The sequence below is a fragment of the Acomys minous genome (assembly GCF_964271855.1).
Source record: "Acomys minous genome assembly, chromosome: 5".
Lineage (NCBI taxonomy): Eukaryota > Metazoa > Chordata > Mammalia > Rodentia > Muridae > Acomys > Acomys minous.
Window position 1 is genome coordinate 98134194 of NC_140494.1, and position 26431 is coordinate 98160624.

The 26431-nt window shown below is 49.6% G+C and overlaps 1 protein-coding gene across 5 annotated transcripts in view; it reads right to left on the minus strand.

Moving 5' to 3' along the window:
• The window catches only part of SLC37A2 (solute carrier family 37 member 2), a 41853-nt gene extending 15859 nt beyond the window's left edge, over positions 1-25994 (minus strand). The window contains exons 1-19 of one of the 5 annotated variants that reach the window (XR_014779277.1): positions 25727-25994; positions 13022-13103; positions 12525-12618; positions 12320-12398; positions 10886-11021; positions 10394-10470; positions 9440-9606; positions 8906-8943; positions 8483-8635; positions 8090-8180; positions 6718-6780; positions 6287-6372; positions 5572-5620; positions 5322-5395; positions 5023-5101; positions 4800-4897; positions 4521-4585; positions 4283-4339; positions 2603-2893 (exon numbers count right to left, since the gene is read on the minus strand). Coding sequence is in view for 4 of the 5 variants with exons in the window: in XM_084781855.1 (XP_084637981.1) it covers positions 4309-4339; positions 4521-4585; positions 4800-4897; positions 5023-5101; positions 5322-5395; positions 5572-5620; positions 6287-6372; positions 6718-6780; positions 8090-8180; positions 8483-8635; positions 8906-8943; positions 9440-9606; positions 10394-10470; positions 10886-11021; positions 12320-12398; positions 12525-12618; positions 13022-13103; positions 25727-25851 (1587 nt within the window). In the remaining variant the exon portion in view is untranslated. Of the gene's footprint in view, positions 1-2552; positions 2894-4282; positions 4340-4520; positions 4586-4799; positions 4898-5022; positions 5102-5321; positions 5396-5571; positions 5621-6286; positions 6373-6717; positions 6781-8089; positions 8181-8482; positions 8636-8905; positions 8944-9439; positions 9607-10393; positions 10471-10885; positions 11022-12319; positions 12399-12524; positions 12619-12843; positions 13104-25726 lie in introns of those variants that run through there. The other 4 variants (XM_084781855.1, XM_084781856.1, XM_084781858.1 and 1 more) reach the window with 4 other exon arrangements.
• Positions 25995-26431: the final 437 nt, after the last annotated feature.

A 26431-nucleotide genomic window follows, 5' to 3' on the forward strand; every position in this document is an offset into this window, starting at 1 on the left:
CATTGATGGGTCCTTTTTGTCTTCAAAGACAGCAATGTGACATCTTCCAATCTCTTTCACCCTTGCCTCACTGTCATTTATAAGGAGCCTGTGGTTACATTAGGCCCACTTGGCAAACCATCTAAAGGTCCTTAATCTACAGTTTTGTTTACCATGTAATACAATGTATTTACAGGTTCTAGGAATTAGGGTGTGGACATTCTGGGTGGGGCACTACACCTACTACAGAATACAGGGCCTCATTTCTTGGCTGTAAGGATTGCTCCTTCCACACCCACAACCTCCCTTCCTCCCACAGCCTCTCGGACAAACGTTGTTTTATCTAGTCTCAGGGCTCCCTGCAGCGGCCCTCCCAACCCTCCGTCTGGACCTATGTTTAGTTCCCTCTTCACACCTTAACCAAGCCTCAAAGTGCTCAGTTCTACAAGAGGCTCCATCCCTCCCACCTCCTCCCCCCATGCCCCTCCTCACACACACTAGCCTGGCCTCCCAGTGGATCTCTAAAGGAGAAACACAAAGAGTTATTGCCTTTTAATTACACATGCTATTGTAGCATCTATAAGGAAGAACATTTTAAGCTTAATTGAGACCAAATGTGAAGTTAAATTAAATGAATAACTAATTAACGTAATGTTCCTACATTAGCCCCGTGTGAGTGCAGAGGCCTGAGAGAAGACAGGTACTGGGCCTCTGGTGAACAGACTGCACAGAGCTGGGGTGGTGGTGAAGGGGTGCCGAGAACCAGGCCTGGCAAGTGAGTGCAAAAGGGTACAATGGGGTGGTGGTCCTCCAGCCGTTGGGATTTCCCCCAACCCTCTCTTTACACCCACAGCCTAAGCCCTCCTTGCTGAGGCCTGGCTCTGGGCTCCCATAAATCTTCTGAGGCTTCTTACTTGCTGCCCGGAGTGCACGTGTTTGCTCATACTCTGATCCTTATGCCTAACATAGGAGGGTACACAAGCCTTATATCAGCTTCTCACTGCCTTGTCATATTATCATCCAAGGCCCATGACTTCTTCCTCTAGATGCTACCACATCCCGGCCCTATCCCATCAGGTGTGGACCGATGAAGGGTGTAGCCCGCAACTTGGGTCACTGCTTATCTTCAGGTTTTTGGGTTTGTTTTTTTGTTGTTGTTGTTGCTGTTGCTGTTGTTGTTTTGTTTTGTTTTTGCTTGTATTGTTTATATTTTCATATTCTGTCTTATCTGCTAAGCAAGAGCAGTACATGTGATTAACACTTATCTCCCTTTATAGCAGACTTGTAATACAAGGACTATTAGCCCCGTTCTCCAAGAGGAAACAGGAGAAATGTAGTGAGGAGTGAGTGAGTCTGGGATGGAGAAGACCTCCAAGAACCACTCCTTCTACACTCCTTCTACTACAAGAACGTGGTGGGGAGGGGCCTGGGAGTCAGGAAAGTGCACAGCCTTCCTTTTCCGCAAAGGAATGGCAGTGCGCTGTCTGTCATGGGATGGTATCATCATCTAGTGGCCTGTGAATGTAATGCAGCTTCGCCTTAAGTACATAGAGTGTTAGGTGTCTTGAGAAATTTTGTGAATGCTGAGCAGAATACCATGTGTCAGCCCCTGCCCCGTACCAGGTTCTGAGTATGAGAGTTTCCTGCAGAACCAAGGTGAGGATCGGGCAGGTGAGCTTCTCATTTTCCTGCTGAGGCCAGTGTATCTAGTTAACACACTGACCAATGCAGCATCGTAGTAAATGAAATGGTTGTATCCTGTGTGTGTGGGGGGGTCTAGGCTCCTGCTGTGCTGTATGCTATCATTGTCATGAGTAATGCCCTCTGGGAATGCCAGCTGTCACAGCCCCAGAACCCCAATCTTGGTCATGTGACAGTGCTTCCATGCCCTGCCTGAGCCCTACAGTTGCCGTTATGCCGGGCCCCACCAAGGATTAGCACAGGCACAGTTGGCAAAGGAGATCTGTATTGGTGCTGATGGGCAGCGTAGAGGTCAAGCAGAAATGCCAGGGGTAAGCCTGGCAGGTCGTGATCTGGGACTCAGAGTGGAAGGAACATGTGCATCAAATGCCAGGCAGAGGGTGGCTGCAAGATGGCGCCAAGCAACTGCTAGGTGGCAGTTACTCAGATGGTTCGAGTGGTATCCTCATTTCTTGCTAAACTTGGCACCTATGTTCAGGGTTAAGTCCTGTCCATATTCGTTTCCTGTTCGTTCTTACAGGAGAGCTGCCATGCAGTGAGCACCTAGTACTTAACACACTGTTATTTTCAGTTGTATGTGGCACCCTTAGTCTTACAGCACTGACCCCAGTGTCTTCATCCACTGAGGCATCTTCAGGGTGAGGTGAGGGAGGTGCTGGACTCCGAAGGTGGGCATGCGAGTTGAGTTCGCCCTACATTCAGTACTCAGGACCACGCCCTGATGCTTCAAAGTGGCTGAGTTAAGGACAGGATAAAATGGGGGAGAGATGAAGAGGGTCCTACTTGGGGAAATACACAAAGAAGACTGGTTCATGCACTAAGACACAGAGAGAGGCCCGGCACCTTTGAAACAAGGCGAAGTCCCTCATAGGTACAGACCAATCACGGAAGTTATAATTTAACATGGGAAAGAGAGAGGCACCTTTTCCAGGCCTTGGTCCTTTCTCGGAACCAAGAGAAGAGTCTGAACACGTCCTTGCTTCTGCTTTCTGATTGTAGCTCTCAGAGCTGAGACCTTCCAACTTCCATTTTGCCATGCTTGGTGCTCAGCAGTCCCTTCCCAGAGAGTCTTCTGTACCTTTAGTGGCAGTGTGGGTTTGGGCTGGCCCCCTGTGATGGAGGTTTCCATTCTTTCGCTCATAGGGAGCACATTGGGTACCCAACAGGGACCCTCCATGTCGCTCTTCAACTGAGGCCTCATATTTGTTTATACCTGCATGAACAGGAGAGATGAGATGGGAGAGAAAGTCAGCTACAGCTTAATAGGCTTCTGCTTTTCATGCCTGTAATTAGGGTTCCCTTTTACTTGTTGGGCAGGCACTAACACGCCAGAATAATATGGAAAACGAAGTATTTCTTGCCACATTTGGCCACTTTACAAAAAGCATCACTCCATTTCTCGTTTTCTCTGAACCTCAAAACAATCCTACCAGGCATTTGGGGGGAAAACATCCCCATTATGTTCAACGACGCAGAGAGTGAGGAGTTTGCCAAGGTCTTAGAGATAAGTGCAGGGAACCAAGACCGTCCAGGGACTTCACGTTCTTGGCCTCGAGCACTCCGCTCCAGTAAATCACTGTCCATTTCTTAATGGGCCTTCCAGAAAGAACCAACTTGGGAGAGCTACAGTACCCAGAAACACAAGCTACCCCCACGAACCTGGGTTCAGTTTTATGTCCTGCCAGGACTGGCTCTTCACCAAATATGAGTACCAGCCTCTCAAGGTGGCTAAGAGGTGAGCTACTGTGCCCAACCTGGCCTCCATACCAGCTCGCTACATACTCCCCCCCCCACACTTCCTTTCTGTTTTTCTTCCTTTTCCAGGTCCCTTCAGCCTATCCCGAGAGAATATAGGTGAAAGGAGAAAAACCATGCTGCCCAGACCCTGCTCCCTTCTTCCAGGGCAGGGCAGGACAGAGGCGGTGAATGCCTCCAGTTGCAGTACTGCTTCCTGCTTTTAGCTTTTCTTCTTGTACGCTGCCTTCTTAAAGTGGAAGTGCAGTCCCCAGACACTGTGTGGGTTACCATAACCCCAGGGGGCGGTTCTTCACATTTACCAGCCCAGGTCCAGGCGTTGCCAGCTCCTTTTCTTAGTAAGATACTTCCGCCAGAAGGAGAACCAAGCAAGGCCCTAGGGGACAGTCACCCAAATCACCAGCACCTCAGGCTCTGACCTCTGCGATTTCCACACCCGCCACCACTGCACACCAGGCAGAAACCACACCAGACTAGCCACTGTCTGACTGCAATGTGTCCCAGAGGCTTTGATTGGTAAGTTGCTCTTTTCTACACAGCCCAGGCAGAGGGGCCAGGTGACCGATTTCTGACATTTGGGAGGCATCTGCAGTCCAGCCTCAGTTTAGAGAAGAAATGGTTCTGTGTCTCTGGCCCCTTTGCCCCATGGGTGTGTCCAAAGCCCTCTGTAGCATCTCAGTCCCCTGAAAAATATTTCACAAGCACCATGTTCTGCCTAGCCAGAATCTCCAGGTATGGCTCCCAAGGAAACAGAGAAAGCTGCAGGGAAAATCACATCCGGGAGAGGAGAGGATTCACATGCAGCGCACATTCTGGTGGCTTATTAGTCATACTTGAAGATACTCACAGAAGTCATGGGACTTGAGGAAAATACTATCGCGGGTGGGTTAGGGCCAGACTAGAGCTATGGAGACACACGGGGACAACAGAGACAAGGTTAGCACATGGAGGGGTGGAGGGGTGCTGCTTCAGTGTCCCTGAGGCCCAGAATGGACCAGCACAGACTAAATATAGTGTAACTGAGCACTGGGTAGAGTTCTAGGAGTGAGGTTAGAAGTAGGCCTTCCCACTGCCAGCAAACTCACCCGCTGCTTCTGCTCCGGGACATCTTCCAGGCCAGGATCTCTTTGTACACCAGCCTGCAGAGGAGCTAGGAGGAGTTCAAGGTAGAGAGGGAAGGGAAGACACTGAGCTTCCAGGCTCAGCTGACCCATGGGAGCAGCATTCGCCATGGGAGGAAGTAATTCTGAGCAAAGGACAGCTGATGTTCTAAGCCCCCCACACACCAGAGTTTTATGCCAGGGCTCGTCTGCAGACATTAAGCATTCCCCAACTGACATCAATGTACCCCCAAGAACTCTTACCAAGCAAGCCAGGATGTCGGCAGAGATGAGCATATAGAAGACATTGTTCCAGCCCGTGGGGGAAATGAGCCCAGCCAGCAGGGGCCCCAGAGCAGCACCTGTACACAACAGGCTCATGAAGGCAGGATGCGTACCTTCCCTGACTACCCTGGGCACTGCACGTGGGGGTCCAGCCAAGACAAGGGTGGGGTTCAGCTGCCAGGGGCTGAAACCAGTAACGCACCTATGGAGCCGGTGCCGTCGATGATGGCTGTGACAGTGGAGAGGGCCTTGGCGTTACCCTGCAGGCTCTCATGTGTGCCCTGGGGAGACAGAGTTGAGTGGGGCAGCCCAAGCTAAGCAAAATAACTGGACAAGAGTTAACATGAGGAGGGTGGTGATGGGGCCCTAGGGTTAAAGAAAAGAGCCCATGGAGGTTCTGCAGGACAACGGGTGGGAGAGGGAGAAGGGGAAATGGACATGTGGACAGAGCCCATGACCACGCCCTCAGACCAGCCTGGTGCCCAGGAGTGGCCCACTCACCAAGTCAGCAGAGACCGCTGTGGTGATGAGTGCATAGGGGCCGTTAACGAGGACTCCACAGATAATTAACATCACTGGGAAGACAGAAGAGATGGTAGTATTAGGGATGAGGGGCCGTGTGCAGCCCCAAGTCCAGAGTGGGCAACACTTCCTGGTCTTGGCCCCACACGGACTTCATGGAGTGCCTCAGGCAGAGCATCTCTGGCAGCCAGGCGGTGTGAGGATAGGGGGATTCATGTTGCCTCCTCACCTATGGAGCTGGTTATCCCATTCTGGCCAATGTAGTTGTACAGGAACATCTGAAGGAAGAAGGAGATGTTTTCCTCTTGCTGGGCTAGACCTGAGTCTATAATAGCCCCGCCTGCTCTGGAATGCCACATATCACTTGTTCTTCCTGCCTTGCACATCCGGTCTTCTCAGGTCTTTGAGTGTCTCAGAAATGGATGGTCTAACTATGATAGTCTCTAATTTCCCTTTTGTTTTTGTTTTGTTGCTGTTGTTGTTTTGGTTGGTTGGTTGGTTTTGCAATGAGTATCATGCAACACAGGCTGTCCTGAAACCCACTCTATAGCTGAGAAAAGACCCTGAACTCCTGATTCCCCCTGCCTCTACCTCCCAAGTGCAGGCGTTACAGGCATGCACCGGCAGGTGTGGCTCTAGAATCTCTCCTTCCCCCAAATGCCTTCATCTGTGTCTAACTTCAATCTCCTTATTGCTCCTTGATCAAAACACAAAGCAGCCGGTGTCCCTCTTGTCCACCAAGGCTAGAGAATCAATTATCAATTATCAGTCTCAGTCTCTTTTCACAGAGCCTGGTCCTCTGCTGACTCTCGATTCCCCTTTTCCACACGTGCCCAGGAACATGTACAAAGAGATCGGTATATATGCAGATGTAGACCTGGACACACAGATATGAGGCCCCAGACACCCGATCACAAGCATACCCATGCTAAGATGGGACTTACCATGGGAGCAGCCAAGATGAGCATGATGCAGCAGGTGGTGGCCCTGCCATTGGTGTAGTCGCTGATGAGCCCTGCCAGGATGCCACCTGGAACACACGCTCACTCACACATTGTCCCTGACACTACCATGCCATTCCTCATCTGATGCCCAGTGTTGTCTCATCACCCTGCCCAGTGCTAGCCTGACCTTAAGAAAGACCACTTCCCTCTGTAGCCTTCCCCTGCACCCACCACTCCAGGAAACCAAAGTGCAATGATCATTTTTCTTAGGCCCACTCAGCCCAGCAGAAACAGAAATGAGAATACATCAGGAGGCCTGTCTTCTCTGGAGCCACTGCCTGGATCATGGGCTGATGACCCTTCTTTCTGCTCCTCTGCATAGAAGCAAACAGGGGAAGACAGACTGCCAGGACAAAAGGACAAAGCCTCACCTATGATGCCACCAACGTCGAAGAGCGTGGATAGGTCCCCGGCCTCCTTGGCACTAAAGTGAGCTATGGAAAACACAAAACCATAACCAGCCACTCAGGGAGGTGTGGAACGAAGCTCCAATGTCACAGCCAACAGAGTCCCTGTGGAACACTGGTCCAGGCCAAGGAAGAAACTGAGGGTCCATTGCCACAGTGATTGGCTAGGGCCACAGGGTGAGTTTGCAGCAGCTTGGGATATACCCCTTCAGGCCCCAAGTCCTAAACTGTTCTTCTACCTTGAAGGATGACCTAGCCCTTTCAGAGCAAGGCCTCTCCTGGAAGCCTAGTACCTGGCCCCCCAGCTCTTTCTCCCAGAGTATAACAGTTCTGACCGAGCCTTGGCCCAAACAGCCATTTCCTTGACCCACTCCTGACCTAGAAGCAAGCTCCATAGGCGCTCTTCCTAGGCAGGCATGGCTGTGCTAATGTCCACAGCCACAGAGGGAGATGTGTAGAAAGATGGGGACCCTGAGTGTAGGAAAGGGGAAACATCTAGAAGCTTGACTTGTAACTCCGCCCTCAAGGCTGATTCATAGTCTCAAGTCAGCATCAAAGCCACAAAACAAAGGGTCACAGTGCCTACAAAACCACCCTGGTACTCTGCCGGTATCAGAGAGGGTGGCCCCTCATGCAGAGCTATGGGGCAAGCTACAACTTGAGGTCTGGTCATGACTAATCCCTATGGTTTCATGGTTTCCCATGCAGAGTCCATGTGTGCATGTGGCAGGACAGCCATTGTCCTTTCGCAGAGCTAGGAAAGAGTAAAACTGGGGCTCTCAGAATCCTGGGGGTCAGGAAAGTAGAGCATGGTGCCTTTTGGTATCTGACCCCATCAGTGGCAAACCAGAGGTCCTGAGCAGAAGACACAGCAACCCTTTCAACCACACAGTGATCTCTCTTCGTCGTTACATCCTTAGGTAGGAGCAGTATAGAGGAGCTACTGCATTGGGGCAGCTCCCTCAGTGTAGTCCAGAGGTCCCCCATACACTCCCATGATGGCCTTGGAAGAAGAGCCTTGGAGTCTGTGGAGTAGGAAGCTCACACAGCCTCTTCCTTGAATTGGAGGTGTTCGAGGCAGACCTCTACCCACCTTTGAGCCAAGCAGCCCACACTCAGGCTAGAGAAAAGAGGAGTGCAGGGCAGAGCTTTGTCATCGTAAGACCCAATACAGCTCCAAGGGAGCAGGTGGCTGGCGACAGTGCAGGGGGCTCAGCCTTGACTGTGCACTGGGATCCAACCCAGGTATGGTGTCCTCCCTGCACCAGCCATGGCCTTGGCCTCCTCAGAGCCCCCTTTTTCTCAGCTCTTCCCAACCCACGCCCCTTGGACTTACCTACATTGAAGATGTACAGGGGCAGCCAGTAGAGAAAGGTATAGCTGACCAACTTGGCGAAGAGCAGGCACAGAGAGAACTCGACCACACCCTGGGAAGAACAAGAGAGGGCGCAATGGAAAGAGGGTCAAGAGATCCCCAGTCCAGCGGAGGCCCCACAGGTGTCAAAGCACTACCCCATGACTATCACTCCCACACAAAGCAACCTCAAATTCACACCTCGTCCTAACGACAGCAATGTGCCTAATGCTGCATGTCACGTCAAGATAGGCCTCCTATACTGCCCTTCCCAAGTAGGCACCTTACCACCTACCATCCACAGCACCCCATCCTCTATAATCTAATGGAAAACTCTAGAGAGACTCTCTTCCCTTCATTCCACAAACATCTCACCGGGATTTTGAGTGCCCCCAGGAAACTGATGGCTTCAGGCTCATGGCCCTGTTCCTTGGAGGAGCTGGCTGTAATGTCCACATTACTGTCCCTGCTGGGGTAGGGATTATTCACAGGATCCTCAGGGTTGTCCTGTTCCTTCTCCAGGTCATCCTGAGCAAAGGAGAGGATCCCTTCTGTGGGCAGGGCCATGTACCAACCTTCTCTAATGAGAAGGGCAGTCCCGGAGAAAGGTAGGAGACACCCCTCCTGGGGGAGGTGGATGTTTCTCTCTCGGGCTGGCAGGCCTCTCAGGTTGTGGGGCAAGAGTGCAACACTGGGTCTGTGAATTCACTGGCGGGTCCCAGCTCTCTTCTCCCACTCTTAGCCCTCCCATGGGCAGTACCTGTGATGCAGAGAGGAGGCCTGGGATGGCAAACTCACATGGTGCTGAGGAGGGGTGCAGTCCACATCTTCTGGATCTGAGGTGGGGGAAACAAACACCCCTTTGAGAAACTTGCCAATAGGTTAAACCCTCACTTGACAGTGGTTCAAAGCCAGTGCAGAGTTAGCCCTACATGTCCCATTTGGTCCCCAGATTTAGAGGAGCAGGCTTTCTAGGCCTGCCTACCTCTTCTAGGGATTGTGTTATGGCTTCCTCTTGGACTAGTAGTGATAACATCTGGCCTTATAGACTCAGAGCTGTCAGAGAATAGGGGAAAAAAAAAAAGTAGCTGTGTGCACTGAATGTAAGAGACACAGCCTTAGGCAGAGTACATGTTACAGACCAAACACTGAGATTACATCGCCGCCCTTCTCCCCCTTTCACATTCAGAAATCCTATGGAACTGTCAGATGGAAGAGCAGTTTTAGGGTCACAGAGCTAGTCATCCAATACCCTGAGCAGTAACCCTTGCATCCAGCTGCCTCCTCCCATAGACACACCTTAGAGCATCGGGGTGGGAGGGGTCCACTCACATTCAATGAGAAAGAGGAAGGTGATGATGCCCATGACAGCGGTGATAACGCCAGGCACGATGAAGGACAGGCCCCACTGCTCGTTTACCCAGACTCCAGCGATCAGGGAGCCCAGAATGTTGCCCACGGATGTGTGGGAATTCCAGATGCCCATGATGAACCCCCGCCTGAAGAGAAGGGAAGGGAAGGAGATTTAAAAAAAAAAAATAGAGAAAAATAACCAGCCCAGCCATGCTCAAAAGGCTGGCTGCCTCTAGCTAGCCTCTGGGATGGACCAGCAACTGAGATTCTCAGAGCCCCCCAAAGACAGTGCAGGAAAGCCTCAGGCTGCTGTCAAGCAGATGATAGCACTGCCTGGGGGCCGGTTGCTTTAGCCAGATGGGAACTTTGACCACAGGGAAATCACCTTCTTGTCTTCTCTTTTGACCCCCACCAACACCACTCTAAAACAGTAGTCTTCAACCGTGGGGGTGGGGGGGCGGGGATTCTACCCCAGGGATTCTATACCTGGGGTTTCTCAATGGCCATGACTTGGGCTTAGCTATTGGTATCTAGTGGGGGAAATGTCATGCACACCGAAAAAGCAGTGTGTGTGGCAGCCCCCAGAGCAAAGACTTGAACAGATCAGACCATCAGTACCGGAGGCGAGAAACCGAGGCAGCCTTACACAAACGCCAGTTGGAGAAAACGGTTGTGGGGCCCTTTTTACCTTTCATCAGAAAGTGGAAACTCACCTGCTGTGGGAAGTATAACTAAGGCTGCCTGCTCTGTGGGCTAAACGCACAGAGGAGAGAAACAGCACTGCCCTTTAGCCCCAGAGACGTGCTTCTGAGTGAGTGAGACCCAGCAAGAAGACACGTTTTCTAATCTTTTCCTCTGACCAATACTCCAGAACCCCCACCACCCACCCTGTGCCCCTGCGCAGGATCAATCCGACTCCCTCATCACACTCACTTTCCCTTCCCAAACCAGTTGCCAACACAGGTCACCACAGATGGCCAGCCTGTAGTCTGAACAAGACCGTTGCAGATCTGTGGGAGAAGAAAAGGAGGGTGAGAGTGGGCCCCATGCACCCCGCGGAGAGGAGGTCCAGGGTCATGGCTCAGGAGACCTCCATGCCCTACACTGCAAGCTGTGCCTGTCCCTCACTTCCACGTCCACACACAGTGTCTCGAGCTGGCTTCTCCTGCCTCAAGATCGTGCGATCTGAGACCACACTCCTCATGCATGTCATGCAGCTTTGGCGTAGGAGCCAAGGTGGGCTCACTGAGCCAGTCACGCGAGACTTTGAGAGGTGGGAACAGGGCCCTGATCAGGGTGACAAAAGGAGCCTGAGCCTGGAACAAGGAGACGGAGTCCCTGCCTGCTGTGACCAGGGGATGGCCAGGGACCTAAACGGCCCTCTCTCTGAGGGGGAACAAAGGCCCAAGGGCAACAGGCTCTTACCTGGATCAGCACAAAGTACCAGAGCATGTGGATGTCCCAGAAGTACCCGAGGCCAAAGAGGGAAGTGAACAGGCCGCTTAGCACCATTCCAGCTGAAAGGTAGTAACGGAGGGGCAGCCGCTCCCCAAAGATTCCACTAGAGAAAAAGACGGGTGAACTCCAGGTTAATGCTATGTCCACTCTACCACCTCCCTCTCCCATCCATATTGCTAAAGCCACTGTGGCCATGGTGACCAGTGATGATCTGTGTGTTACTGCATTCCAAGACCGACCCCAGTCCTCACGGGTTTTATTTAGCACTACTCTGACAGTTCTGTTCCCCATGTCCCTCCTTGCTGGCTGACCACCCCTTGTCACTTGTTTTCCTTTCAGTACAGTCTCTGGCATCAACTTTATGGTTCTAACTACCATGATATGCGAAACATTCCGTGTCGCACCTTGCTTCAGGGTCATATTCAGATAGCCTTTTGGATACCTTTACTGGATGTCCCTAAAGCAATGGAAACTCAACACTCTAAAATCTGAATTCTCCCTCCTTTCATCACGGAAGCCTCTGAACACCACCTGTCCCCAAGCAGTCACTTGACTGTAACATTGCTGTAACCTGCCTTGTCTGCCTCAGGCCTACCTCAGCTTCTCCCTTACAGCTACACTCCTCCCGTGGCTCTCCCCTTCTACAGCCTGGAGCAGGCCCCCTGCAAATGACCTTTTCCTTTAGCCCTGTCTCTTGCCCTTGCTTCCCTCAAAGGGTATCCCTTCTGGTAACCCTGGGAGAGGTTCCACCTGCACTGCAGGCTCTTCCCTACTCGCCTTGCTGTGCTCACTGGTGCCTCCAGCCCGGGTAGCCTTCCCCATGGTCAATGCCCATGGTTCTCCACATTTCAAGGCATATCTCTTCCTATGCCTTAATTCTTTGTCTTCAGTCCCAGCTTGCACTGCATGCTACCCAGCAGTTCAATTAGCTGTGAAGCCAAGGGTCCTTCTACTAGGCTGTGAGTCCCCTGAAGGCCACACCCTGCCTTGCCCACCTGTGATTCCTGGCAGGCAGCTCCGTGTCTGCTAGGTAGGATGTACACTGCTTGTATAGTTTAGCCAGCACTGGGTAAGCTCTCCTTGGGAATCTACATGTCTGGGGTTGTGCTTAGAGGACCCTGGCCATACCCACCAACACTTCCTGAAATGGAGCGTCCAGAAAGCTTCAAAGGAAAAGAGCTGCTAATAGCAGGAGTCCACCAGCAGCAGGTAGAGGAAGAGTTTGGTGACCACAGAGAAGGGCTGATGGTCTGGGTGGGGCCTTGGCCTCAGGCCCACATGGAGGCACTATCAGCTTTCTAGCCTTAGCCTGCAGCTCCAGGTCAGTCAGGAGAAACAACAGGTATGGAGCATCGGCCCCACCCGCACCCTCAGTGGGCACAGGCTCTACCTTTCTCTTACCTAATAAACATGCCAATGGCATAAGCCACTAGGAAAGCATTGTCCACAGCTCCCAGTAACTCCTTGTAGTCATCTTTGTCTGAAAGTAGATGGTAAAGACAGAAAGCTGGTTGGGTGGTTGCCCCCCTGCAGGAAGCCCCCTTCTTTCACTTTCACGGAGGGACCAGGAGATAAAGAACAGCAATGTGGCCTGTTCTGTTCTTACCAAATGGACTCCAGCTACACCAGGTGGTATCATTGAGATCGTGGGTGTCATTATCGGGTCTGACCATTTCTGAACAGTTCTGGTGCAGGCGGCTCTGCAGGGCAATGACGCACATGGATCAAGGGAGCAAGGGTCATATCACCCCCTGGCACCCACTCTGCTTGCCAATAGCACAGGCCATGCTCCTGTCTGCCAAGACCTCCTCTAACTGGGGAAGGTGACCATGCGACACTCATGGATGGAATCCACAGCGCCTGGAACCACTGCCTCCTTAGCTCACCCACACCAACCAACAGTGCTCTCTGGGAGGTAAACTTACAAGGAACATGTAGGAAAAATGTTGTAGGAAAGAAAGAGCCACCAACAATAGGTGTCTGATGCCCCAGGCACCAAGATAAAGGAAATTAGAAGGGAATTGATTGATTGCCTGAGGTCTACAGCATCCAAGTCTTCCAGGTTCAGCATGTCCTGCATTCTTCTTTGCCAAGCAGCCTCACCTTAACAATGCTGATGGGCTTTCTGGACATGTGATAACAGGCATAAATGAGGAAGGTGAGCAGCAGGATGAAGCCACGAAACCTAGAGGAGAGAGGAGCATCCGGTCTTCAGAAGCCCAACCACAGCATCCTCAAGGCCTCAACAACATCAACATTTTACCATCAGGTTCTCTTCTGGATACCAGTTCCTGGGGCTGGGAGTGTCTCAGAGCAAAGGAACTGTGTTGGGAAGACCCCAGCCCTGCTGCTGCCACCTTCTTTTCAACCCCTTAGCCCCTCTAGGGTCTCACTGGAGCAAGGCTGTCCCTGTGACTGGGTATGTGGAACAGGTACGGCCACAGAGATAAAAATCATTTCCCAGATGTCAGAAAAGATGGGCATGGGGTGGAATTAAAGGGGAGACGGGTCTGTCTGCAGAATGAGGTCCATATTCCCCTTGCGCCTAGATGACAGCAGACGTGGCTCAGACTATAGGAAGTGATGACTCAGCTGGGACAGCGGGTGACAAAACCTGAGTCCTCTCCCTCATGGTCCCTGGCTAGTTAATTCCACTGGAGAGGAAGGTCATTACTTCCTCTGTGGCTCACACAGCCCATGTGCCTGCCCTGCTTATCTCATGTGCCTGCCAGATGGAAAGAGAAGTCTAATCAGGAGTCTCTCCAAGTTTCCACTGCAGCATACCCACTTCACCCACACACAGGGGTCCAGGGAGGACCCTGCCGTGCCCTGCTGAGTCACTAGTTCCCAGCAAGGAATCAGCTGAGCTGAGTCAGCAACCAGGAACCAGGAGGTATGTGGAAAATAGATCTCAGAATGGGACTGGGCGTGTATAGCTCAGAGGTAGAACACATGGTTAATGTGTCCGAAGCCCTGTGTTACAACCCACCAACAAAAAGACCAGCCTGGAAGGAGACTCAGGAGAAGGGTGAGCAGGCCCAGGAGCGCTCATCTCCCTTGGCTCCATGAACCTAAGGATGCTCACGCTGCCCTCCAAACTCCAAACTCACTTCCCCCAAGCATGTGGTTAGGCAGGCTACCTCTTGTGAAACACAAGGTGTTTCTGGAGAGCCTGAATTGAGTCGAGCTCCCAAACCCTGTCTCACTTTGCCCTGGACTTAAGTTTCCTTCCTGGGCATCTGTTTCTATTCTCTGTACTGATATATATGTATACACACACACACACACACACACACACACACACACACACACACACACACACATATATTTCTTCTAAATCGGGGGGGGGGGGGGAATAACAGCAACATCTGCTGTCCCAGCACTCAGGAGGCTGAGGCAGGAGGATTGGGAATCTGAGCCCAACCTGGGCTACATAACGAGAGCCAATCTCAAAGTACCTCCTTGGCTACTTGTTCCCAAGTACCTATGTGAATCACACAGTTCTTTTAGGGAGTAGCCAAGGCTACTCCAGATGCTTGCCGGTCCCAGTGATTGGTGACACCAAGGTTTTCCAGGTCTACCAATTGCCATATAGCCGATTCCCAGTTCAGGGACTTCTAGAATTCTCTGAGAAACTTCAGGGAGTACACAGCTAGCCTAGGTAAAAAGCAATGGATGGAAGGAAACTGCAACCCTGTAGTTAACTGGGATGCTGCCTAATGCAGGGGAAAGCAGACAAGTTTTGAGTAACACCCCCTACTCACCAGGTAATCCTTCTCTGCTTCTGGCTTCTTCAGTTGTACATGATGGCACCAGCCCCACCTATGTCACTCTCATCCTAGTCCTTGGATACCTGTGGTACCACCTTTTAGTGCCCACACAGCTCAGCTTGTGTAACCACTCATCTTGGCTGAGCACAGAGAGGTGCCTGGGCCCTTACTATGTGGCCACAGTCATGACATATCAGATCCTCTCTGGTTCTGAAAGACCTTTAGGAACTCAAGTCCCACTGGATCCCCTGAGAACAGAGATGACTGGTCAACAAAAGCTCCCAGTGTTATCTAGGAAGGCAGAGGCTGCACCTCAGCAGATATGCCAGGTGCCTTCCTTATAAGCTGCACAGAACCAGAGGCACTAGAGGGACATGCCAGCTGTTGGAACCCTTCCCTTTCATCTCAATTCCCAAACTCCTTTACTTCCGCATACCTGGAGAGTCCCAGAGAGGAAGGTCTAGCCCACCTCTCTCCTACCTGAGTTCCCAGGTGCTTCTCCTTATCTGGTCCAACCCTCTTTCATCCAGAGTTCATCATTAGGAAACGCCATTGCAGAGAACAGGCATACCCGTGTCCAAATTTAAAATTCAGATATTCTTGGAAAAAACAAGACTGCCCTTGCACCCACAGGTATGCCTGCCATGTCACATGCACCACACTAGGGATTTGGCAATTGCAAGAGAAATGGGAAGACAGATCCTGCCTTCTGCAGCTCACAGGTCACTGGGGGAAACAGGCAGAGAACTGGGGTGACTGTGCCGTAAAAGCAGGAAGCCTTGTGTCACATGAGGAGCACAGGAGGGACACCGAACTCAGTGGGATAGAAATGTATCAGGAAAAGGTTCCAGGAGGTGTTGTGTCAAAATCAAACAGGACATGGCTAAGTCAACCAGGGCCAGGAGGTGTGCCAGGAAGAAGCATCAGAGAAGGCACAGAGGCGTGAAATAACACTGCCGGTTTGGGAACACTGCATGGCTTAGGGTGGCTGGAAGAGGAGACAAAGCCAAGCATAGAGGCAAAAGTGGCTGGATGAGGTAGGGTCCAGGCCAGCCAGGTAAGGCCTCATGTGCCCGGTGGACACTTTAAATGGCTGGAACTATTTCAGATCAGCACAGGAAGACTATCCAAAAGGACTAAAGGCAGCTCTTGCTTTGCAAGGGGAGTGTTGGGCCTTTTATTTGTCTGGTAGAAATTTGGATGCCATCAGCCCTACCTCTCAAGGATGCCTACCCGAGTCTCCTAGGACACAAAGACCTACGGTTGCTAATGCACTGTGTCTAGTTTAGTGTGGGTAGGGTAGCTGCAAGAGAGTCTGCAACCATACAGGAAAGTGACTCTGAGTAGCTGAGGTCTTCCTCAGGGCAGACAGGAAGATTAGCCAGTCCGCACTGGCATTCTGACCTGTGACTTCTTTCAGCCCTGCAGGGGCCTGCCCAACTTAGATCGAACCTCTTAACAAAACCCCCTAACCGCCAAGTTAGCAGGAAAGACAGGACCCTTGAGAGCCAAGGTTCCTAGGCTGTGCTGTATGCGGTGTTAGTTTGGCACTGCTTCCCTCTGGGGGCTTCTTGCCTGGCCTCTAGAGGGTAGAAGGTTAAACTCATAACACTGGCTGGGCCCCAGCCTAGTTGGGAGACAGGCCTCCCATCTGCCAGCCAGGGCTCCTTTCAGGCCACATCAGGTGTTCATGGAAAGGGCCCCAGGTGCTGTTATTCAAAGGGGCCTAGGAACCTGGGGGTAGGTTAAGGGTGGGGCTAGACTGAGGCTTCAAAGAACTCAAGTTCACAGGCCTGACAGCTGAGGACTCTGTGCAGGGCAGGACCGGCAGGTTTCACTTCTCACAAGCCCTTCCCTTGGAAACCAAGATACTCCACAAGAGCAGCGGGGAGAAGACCTGCAGAGCCATAAGGCGAGGGTTGGCCACTCTGGTGCAGAGCTGGACTGGGCAAGCAGTTTAGAGGCTAAGAACATATCGGGGAAGGCCCCCAGACTGCTCCACATGGGGCGAGCTGTCCCAGGGCCCTCTGAGTCTTTGTTAGCAAGGGGTGGTGCTTCTCAGAGTCCCACCTCCTCCAGCAGATGCTGGTTACTGAATAACCAAGTCAGATAGAGCGGGACCAGCTATCTCTTAAGTACTAGCTGACAATCCAACTTATTCTTTCCCTGGATGTCGATAATACCTTTATCAACTTCATTAAGACTTTGCACTAAGAATGATTCTGGGCCAGAAACAGGGAACAATGTGTCCAAAGTAGCAATAGATAATGAACAAACACCACCTGTAAGTACCCTCATCACTGCCACCACCAGCCAACATGACCCCGCAGCAGCCTCTGATCTCTGGAGAGGTAGAAACAGGCCCCTCTTCTCAGTGACCCCGTGTTTCCCTGCCCCTTCCTCCTCCTCTGCTCTAGACCTACTTCTCTGACAGGCCTGACCTAAGAAGCACTGGGGGTTTAAACCCTCTCGGTCACTGATCCCTACCACCTCTGCTTCAATCTGGGTCAGCCTAGAAGAGCAACATCAGGATGTGGCTGCAGGCGACCTTGGCACTTCCTCTGAAGAAATGAACCTGGTAACCTGTTCTTGGGTGTGCCCATTCTGGGGTCAGCAAGTTCTGAAAAGGATAGAGGGCTGGATACAGTAACAACCAGACCACAATTAATGAGGGCTGTGCCACCACCCTCACCCTCCACCAATGCTGGGAGATAGCCTAATGGGAAAGGGCCAGGCAGGGACAGACACCCAGGGGCAGAGTCCTGAGTCACTGCCTGCCGCACACAAGAGCAAGCGGGGACAGGCCAGGCTGGGCTTTCTTTGGTCAGGGAGCAGGCCCGTGGAATCCCAGCCTTTTCGTCCTTCTTCTCCTCTGGCTGGGTCTTAGGTACTGCTCTGAGAGATGGGGATGATTAAGGGTGAAAGTTCCACACTTGAACAAAAGCTGTATTCTGAACAAATACATTGTGGATGGGAATGTGGTGATGGCCACATAAGGGATATAAGGTGATAATGACCTTCCCTCTGGGACCCTCAGGAGGCCTGTTGGCTGGAGCTTACCCTGTCCATCTATTCTTTCTGAGCTCCCAGGGCTCCCAGCTTTGACTTTCTTCTCAAATATATATTCCTCTTTTCTAAAAAAAGATCATCACTTTAGCCACACACTTCATCTAGAAAGTCCTGAGCTCCTGAGGCTACTGGCCAGTGGTCTCTTCTCTGGGAAGGATCTTGGGGCCCAGCCTTATGTCCCGTGAACCTCTCTAATCCAACACTCAATCCCAGCAAGAAGGGGACGAGAAGCATAGGGTTCCATGGGCCTGTTCACGGACCCAATACAGCTTCTGTGCTTTGGGCCAGGGTTACTGTGGGACTGTCTAACCCTAACCTGTGGGAGTTCTAGTATAGTCTGACTAAAGAAAGATCGTGACCAACAATGCAGACAACTCCAAGCCACTGGTTGCCTCCTAGACTAGTACACACAGCTTGAGCAGGAATCACCATTCAACATGGTGGGGGTTGGGGGCATAAGGTCTGTCCTTTAAAGAGGGAAAGAGGAAACTTCAGGGAGAAAAGAGGAAGCCCAGAAAGCAGCTGCTGTGAGCTGCAATAATAAAGATGTGGGGGGGATGGGCCTCAGGGTCACATGCTGGGTGACAGGAAAATGGGCAGCCTACTCCAACATCCTTGGCATGGTCCTTTTCAGGGCAAGGCAGCCCGGGCTTTCACAGCTCTCCTTGAGCAGTTGTTTCTGCTGCCCTTATCAAGCACTTCTTTACAGGAAGCAGGAAAATAAGATGAGAGACAGGAGCCTTGTGGGACTCAGAACTGATCCCAGCCCTTCAGGCAACAGAATAGGGAAAAGGACATCAGACTTGAGCCAACAGAGGCTGAGTCTTCACTTCTGCTTCTGCTAACTTACTGTGACTTTTGAGCAGATTGTTTAACCTCTTAAGTTTTTATTTTTAAAATAAAAGAGTAAGCCATTGCACAAGACTGTCACAGTGACTGAGAAATAAAAGGGGTGCACAAGCATCTAACCGGGGCAGCATCTCTTGGTGTGTGTTTGGCTATTTTTCTGCTCTGTTGTCCTCGCCAACTCCACAGCACAGACTGCGCATCTGTCAGCCCTGCCCAGCTTCCATGGGAAGATTAAGGCGTAGGGAAAACATGAACTGTGTGGGAGTCCAGCGCCTGCTCCTCCTGCCTGCGAAAGCTGTCTCCTTCCACACCCATTCCTGCTCATCCAGTTGCTGTGTCTCCCGGCTCCCTCCACCAGGTCCTGAGTTTTCCCTCCTCACAAGGCGTTGGGAAGTTCACTCAGCATCAGCCAGTCATCTCTCTGGAAAGATGCCGTGCTGTCAGCTGTGCCCCCGCTCCATGCCCATGCAGAAATTGGCACAAAAGGCAAGGAACCACGCAGGCCCAGGGCAAGGGATCCCCTGGGTGTTTGGTGGCTCAGAAATACCACGAACTGGTGTCTACTCAGTCCTGACAAGGGGTGGAGTACCGCCTACTGAGCAGAAACTCCAGACTCTGAAGGCCTCCACACACCTGGTGCCACCTGCTCATAGCCCCACTCCAGGAACTGCTGTCTTACATGCTATGCTCCTGCTGGTTGGAGTTCCAAATACCCAGTACATGGACAAAGACTGCCAGACTCCCAGAGTCAAAAGTGGCCTCCTCCCAACAGGTGAATCCCTTCCATAATCGAAATGTCAACTGCCTAGCAAATCCCAACTACAGTAGCCTAAGCTTTAAAACGCTTTTCATTTACATACACATCGTAAAGATAAAAAGGCTATCAAAGATAAAGAAGCTATCAACTTGAGAGTAGGGAGTGTGGGAAGGGTTTGAAGGAGAGGAGCTGGGAGGAGCTAGAGGAAGGAAAGTGATTGAAATAATTCTATTTCAATTACAAATATAATTTTAAGGCTGGGTGGTGGTGGTACATGCATTTAATCCCAGCACTGGGGAGTCAGAGGCAGGAGGATTTCTGAGTTTGAGGTCAGCCTGGTCTACAGATTGAATTCCAGAACAATCAAGGCTACACAGAGAAACTCTGTCCTGAAAAACAGAAACAAAACTATATATAATTAAAATAGCTAAGTAAATATAAATAAATCAAGCTTCTCATTTAATTTCATTAATATCCTGAGATATAAGTATTGCCAATTTCCTTTTATAGTTAAGGAAATGCAGCCTCAGAGAGATTAAGTGATTTGTCTAAAGCCAAATGACAGTGTAATTTTTTTTATTTTCCACCCACATGATCATCAGGAGTACAGTGGGAAGACCAAAACTCTTAGGAGTTAGATTAACCTGAATCCAGCTCCAGTTTGGTCACTTGCTGGTAATGCAATGCTGTACAAGCTACATGCTTTTCTGTCCCTTATTTTACAATTATGTCCCATGGGGCAACTAACCTTTCATTAAAAAAAAAAAAAAGACAAATAACACCTGGCACAACTAGTACGAGACAAGCTTATAGAACGGCAGTCAGTAGTATCTTCAGGACTGAATACGATCCATCCAGATGCTTTCTATTTAAACCTCAGCAATCTTACGAGAAGGTATTGCTGTTATCCTCAGTTCACAGGTGAAGAGTCCAAGACTGTCTGTTTTCCTCATGTCTACTGTCGACTTTGATGCTTTCCTTAGGGCCGTGTGAAAGTAATGTGTGACAGGGCTCATTTCTCATTTTCTTTCACACTATAAATCCTTATCCTATTGTTTCCAACTCATATTTTGTTTAGCACAGGAAATGTATATTGGACTAGCATCCATCTGAAGTGATCTTCAGCAACCGTGATAGGGAGAGCCACCATTACTGCATGCTTCTTACATGCCAAGCAATTTCAACCTCTAATCACTAATATTTCATGTATCAGACATGCTAACAGGAGGCAGTTTTCTTCCAAATCAATTCAATTGACCCTTAAATATATGAATCATCATCACCCTTTGGCACCCAGTGCATGCAGCTAACTCAGGGGTCAGGATGTAGCTCAAGAACAGAGAACTTGCCTGGCTTACACAAGACCCTGGGTTCCATACCCAGGGCTACAAAAACAAACAAATGAATGAATAAAGCAAAGCAAAAATAAGATTGATAACTGCTGTGTGCACAGAGCCTCTCCAGCTCTACCACCAATTCCAAGAAGGTGGCATGATGTCTTCATTTTCTCTGAGAGCCCCGGAGTTCAATCCAACATCATTTTGGTACAACAATTCCTTGGTTCTTGGGACAAGGGAGCATCTAAATTCACACTCTTAAGGAAAATGGAGGAGAGCATCTGTTGAGGATGCTCCCTCAGCCACATAAGCCAAGTGTCTTTACATGAGCTATCAGATGTATCCTTTTGGACCACCTAGCTTCTACTGATGAAAAAACAGAGGCTCTAAGAGCCAGGTATGGTAGCACATGCCTGTAATCCCAGCACTCTGGGAGGTAGGGTGCAGAGGCAGGTGGAACTTTGTGAGTTCAGGGCCAGCCTGGTCTACAAAGTGAGTCCAGGACAGCCGACAGTCAAGGTTACTCAGAGAAACCATCTCAACCCCCCCCCCAAAAAAAGAGGCTCCAAAAAGTTAATAACTTAAAAGCAGAGTGGTAAAAGGATTCGTATCCTTGTATGTATTGAACTTTGGAGAGCTTAGCAGTTAAGAGTCTCACTTGAGCGTGTGAGTGGCACTGAAGCTGTAGTTCAGTTGGTAGAGTGCTTGCTTAGTATACAAAAAGCCCTGGGCTTCCATCCCCAGAACCACATAATCCAGAAGTGGTGGCTTATCCGTATAATTCCAGCACTAAGTAGGAGAAGGCAGCAGGATCAGAAATTCAAGCTCACCCTTTGCTACATAGGCCGGTGTGGGCTAGAGACCTTGTGTTTAAAAGACAGTGCGCAAGTGATGTGCATTTAGAAGGCTGTGTTATGTGCATGCCTGTGCTGAGAGGCTGGCGTGGGGTGGATCCTTTACGATTCACCCTCATCACCCTCATTTTCCCTGATATGTGCTACTCTGGGCTGAGGATGTAGCTTGGTGGTAGAGCATTTGCCATGCACAGTTGTGAGATGTGTTTTGTGGATGGGAATCCGAGTTGCCTTGGGTTGTAGTAGGTGTGAGTGGAAAGTCTGAAGAGAAGAAAGTGAGTGTGTTAAAATCTTGCCAAAGCAGGCTCAGGCTTGGTGACTTGTCTCACATAATTTTGAAAATCAGGATTCCTGCCAGGTGTGGTGGTGCACGCCTTTAATTGTGGAACTCTGGAGGCAGAGGCAGGTGGAGCTCTGTGAGTGAGGCTAGCCTGGTCTACAAATAGTTCAGTGACAGCCAGGGCCTCAAATAACGAAAAAAAAAAAAATCAGAGGTCCTGGAAAACTACCTAGGTTTTGCTCTTTTACCTTTTAAAAAAAGAGAGGTGCTAAAATATAATCTGTTTTCTCTACATTAAACTTATATAGATAATGTGATTATTTGGTTTTTTGTTGTTGTTGGGTTTTTTGCTTTTTGTTTTTTCCTTTTTTGTTTTTCGAGACAGAGTTTCTTTGTGTAGCCTTGGCTGTCCTGGACTCACTTTGTAGACCAGGCTGGCCTCCAACTCAGTGATCCACCTGCCTCTGCCTCCCTAGTGCTGGGATTAAAGGCATGCGCCACCACTGCCTGGCTATTATTTGTACTTGTATTGCTCAGATGCCCTTTCTGTCCTTCTTTTAGAATTTGGGGGTTGAGCCTAGGGTCTCATATATTCTAGGCAATTGCTCTACCACTAAGCTACATGCTCAGCCTTTTTCTATTTTTATTTTGAGATAGGGTCCCCTTACTTGCCCACATTAGCCTTGAACTCCCAATCCTTCAGCCTCAGCTTCCTGAGTAGCAGAGAATCAAGAGGCCTAGCTGGTCCTGATGTTGCTTTGTCTGATGGCAGCATGCAGAGTTGCCTGCCATGATTTCAGCTATCAGCTAAAATGCTACAGAGGCTATGATTCTATTTCTTTAATTTGAAATAGAGCATATTCCCAGGCCATTGATCTTCACCTCACATCAGATGCTTAAGGACCTACCTCAAGCTTACTCTTTGTTGTTTAAGTCTTTGCATATTATCTGAATGAGCATCAAATTTCCTTAAGGATGTACTTATTTTTATTTAATGTGTATGAGTGTTTGCCTGCATGTATGTTTGTGCACTACCTCCATGCCTGGTTTCTGTGGAGGAGAGAGGGTGTTGGATCCCCTGGAGCTGGAGTGACAGATGGCTGTGAGCTGCCATGTAGGTGCTGGGAACGGATCCTGGGTCCTCTGGAAGAGCAGCCTGTGCTCTTAATGAATAGTCCATCTCTTCAGAGCATCTCGGGATTTGTGTAAGTTGTAGCTAAAGGTTTTTCCTCTCTAAGACATGTGCTAGTTCATTTTTGTAAGCTGAGGGCCTACTCTCCTGACAGTCCCACGTGAGCATCTTTAAGTTTACAGTATTAGATGGTTAGGAAGGTCTTCTGTTCCTCCTGAGGAGCTGAGTTCCAGATACTAAGCCAAGATGTGGAAGACCAGCACTGATCACACAGGAGTAAGCAAACTACTACTGATTGTCACTGACACTTGAAATGTTATGATAGGGCTCCATTTTCAGGATGCCACTATAAGGAAGACCTTTTCCTTTCCTCTTAGGTGATCCATAACCCATAATAACTTAATAGGCACTGTATTTTTATAAACTGAAATGCAGCCTCCTACTCAACTCCTCAGAATACAAAACTGTTGTTGAGTCTTCTTGTTTTTCAGGGCAATATGGCTATTTGTAAAGCTTCAATAAGAATCTCTTCTTTCTAACAAAAGCATATTTAGATGAACTGGTTATGTAGCCAAGGCCTTGCATGAGTTGTATTCAACAATGATGTCTATGTAAGATTAACCCTATCCGCTCCTTTGAAGGAACTGATGTTCATTGTCTGGGGTTAATACTACCAGAGCACCCCAAGGAAAGTGGTTTTCTGAATTTCTGGTGTTAGGCAGAAGAAAGTCACTTGGTTTTTCAGGTCTAAAAGCCCTAGGATATTTAGGGACCCTAAGAAAGAGGGATTTGCCCAAATCTATAGATATAGCACATAAAAATCTGGTTAGTACAGTTTCTTGACATCTTACCTCAAGGCAATAAATAGTAAAATGACTATTTAAAAAAAAAAAAGCAAGGCTACTTATGAAAGACTGGAGCAGTGGCCCAGTCATCAGAGTGCTTGTTGCACAAGCTGAGCTATTTATCCTCTGCTACCACATTAAAAGCCTGGCAAGCTGGTGGCTGCATCTGTGCTCCCAGGCCAGGGAAGGCAGAGACAGGCTAGAGCTACCTAAAGCTCTGTGGAGTTGACTAGTAAGTTCTGGGTCCCAGTGAGAAAGCCTGTCTCGATAGATGGTTCCTGAAGGACATCTGAGGTTGACCTCTGGCCTCCACAGAGATACACATGTATCACCCCCACCCAAAGGAAACACACACACACACCCCTTACATTTTTTAACAAAGATTCCTTATGAAAACTTTTAGCATCACAAACTTAACATGACCTACCTAGTTCATTAATTCATTTGATGTACATAAGTAAACAACGGAATTACATCTAAGGAGGCCCACTTTATTGTGTGATCAAAAATCTTAGAGATTAAAAGAAAAAAAACCACCTGGAGTCTATAAAGAAAACAATGATGTGTTGAAGAGAGGCCACCTTCAAGTTATCTGAATCTACTCTGTCATTTATCCTGATTTTAGTTTTTCTTGACATTGAACTATTTTATTCGCTGAAGTGGTAGCTAATAGACAAGTCATATAAAATATGTCCACTAGTGAGAGACCCTCAAAAGTCTTAATGTATAAATGAGTTTATTTGTACCGTGCTTTTAAAATTGTGGTAAAATACATATAGCATAAAACCTTGCCATTTTAATCACCTTTAAATTTAAAGTCAGGGGCAGCAGGTATATTGTGCAACTATCACTGCCATCCATGTCCACTAAACAGTAACTCTCCACTCCTTTCTGAATTCTCTTTCTACCCAATTATGACATCTTTTGGCTCCTTCATTATGAGGGCAATACACTAATATACACTCATGTTCATATCCTTATGAGTCATTTTATATCTTCCTGAAAACACAAAACTATTTAATATTTTCAAACTTAAAAAGGACCACATAAGCCATATAAAGTATTTTGTATGCAATGATTAGCCTGATTGAGAGCACTGGAAACAAGACACTTTTAAAACCAGCCTACACTGTCACTCTCTAAATATCTGCCTAATCCAAAGGAGACCATTAGTTTAATTTGAGAATATAGGTTTGGCAATGCTGTGTTATCCGTTTCTCGAGAAAAGCCATTACCTGACTATTTTTTGTTAAGTTTTCTAGTCTATAAATGATGGCAACTACAAAATAATTTAAACCCCACCCCACCCCGTGCAGACCAAGCACACTGCTCCAAGCGCTTTAATGGAGAGCATATGGGTGACCTTGTGGTCTGAGGACAGCGGCTGTGAAAGTCAACCCATGCTTTTTAAGGGCGACCACCCAGTGATGGGGCAGCTGCTGCTCTGATCCAGAGGCCTGCCCAAGGTAGGTATCCCCCCCACCCACAACCCCTCCCAGCACCAGTGATTCTGGCTTCTCTTACTTAGTCCAATCAATAAACTGAAAGGGGCTCTAAACTCCCTAGCTGCTTTTACATTCTACCACCCCTTGGCCTCCGTTCCCCTAAATGCTCAGATTAGATTTGGAGGCACTCCACAGGTATCTGCCTGGGCGCCTGTGTTTGCAGATGCAAATGGTAAGCCTGAGAGGATGAAGACTCCTGGGCAGCCTGTTCTTTACCACGGTCACACAGAAGTCTGGGTTAATGTGAAATTAATAGGTCTACGTTACTAACTTACCATGCCTACGACACTGAAGGAACACTGCCTAACAGAGCTTGAATCCCCTCCCCCACCCTTGGGACTAGCAGAGACCTCAGCTGCCGGAGCAAGTCACAGAACGTCCGGGCAGCCTCCCTCCCCAGCCTTGCTCACCAGCTGTCCCTAGAGAAGGCACGGAGGAACCAGACACCCGGAGCCAGGGAAGACCGCATCTTGTTGGGACTGGTACGCGAAGCTGGGACGGAAGCGGGGACCACGGAGGGTGCAGAGCCGAGCATCGGCTGAGGTTTAAATGCCCCGCCGGCTGGCCCGCCCCAGCCAGGCCCTTGGCCAGAGCCCCCGCCCCTTGAACATGACCGCCCTGCCCTCTAGGTCGCGCCGAGTGCAAATCCAAACTAGCCTTCTGCCCTCACTAGCAATAGTTTTCTGTGCACTACCATCTGTTTTCTCGAACTTTCTCTTCTTGCCAAAGCCCAGCAGAGTTTCCTCCGGCTCCTTTTTCTGGTCTGTGCCTTTCCGTTTTAGTACCCACGGGGGATGGGGAACTGAAACAGCAGTCCTAAAAGTCATCAATTCTGTGTGACGTCTGGTTTCCGAGTGGTGATATGCCTTGACACAACGCAAATCAGGTGCTCTGTGTGAACCAGCACAGTGAGACCGCCCAACAGACACAAGTGATCTGAGCGCCGGCGCTCTCCTGAAGTGTCTCAGGGAGGAAAAGTATCCTCAAACCCACCTCTCAGGTTCTGGTCCTGTCTGATCAGATTCCAAACTGCTTACTGGGCCCGCGGGGAGACTTCCTAAACCCCTACTAACTACCGAGTTTGGCCCGCACTAACAAAGTTGCCAGCACTCCAA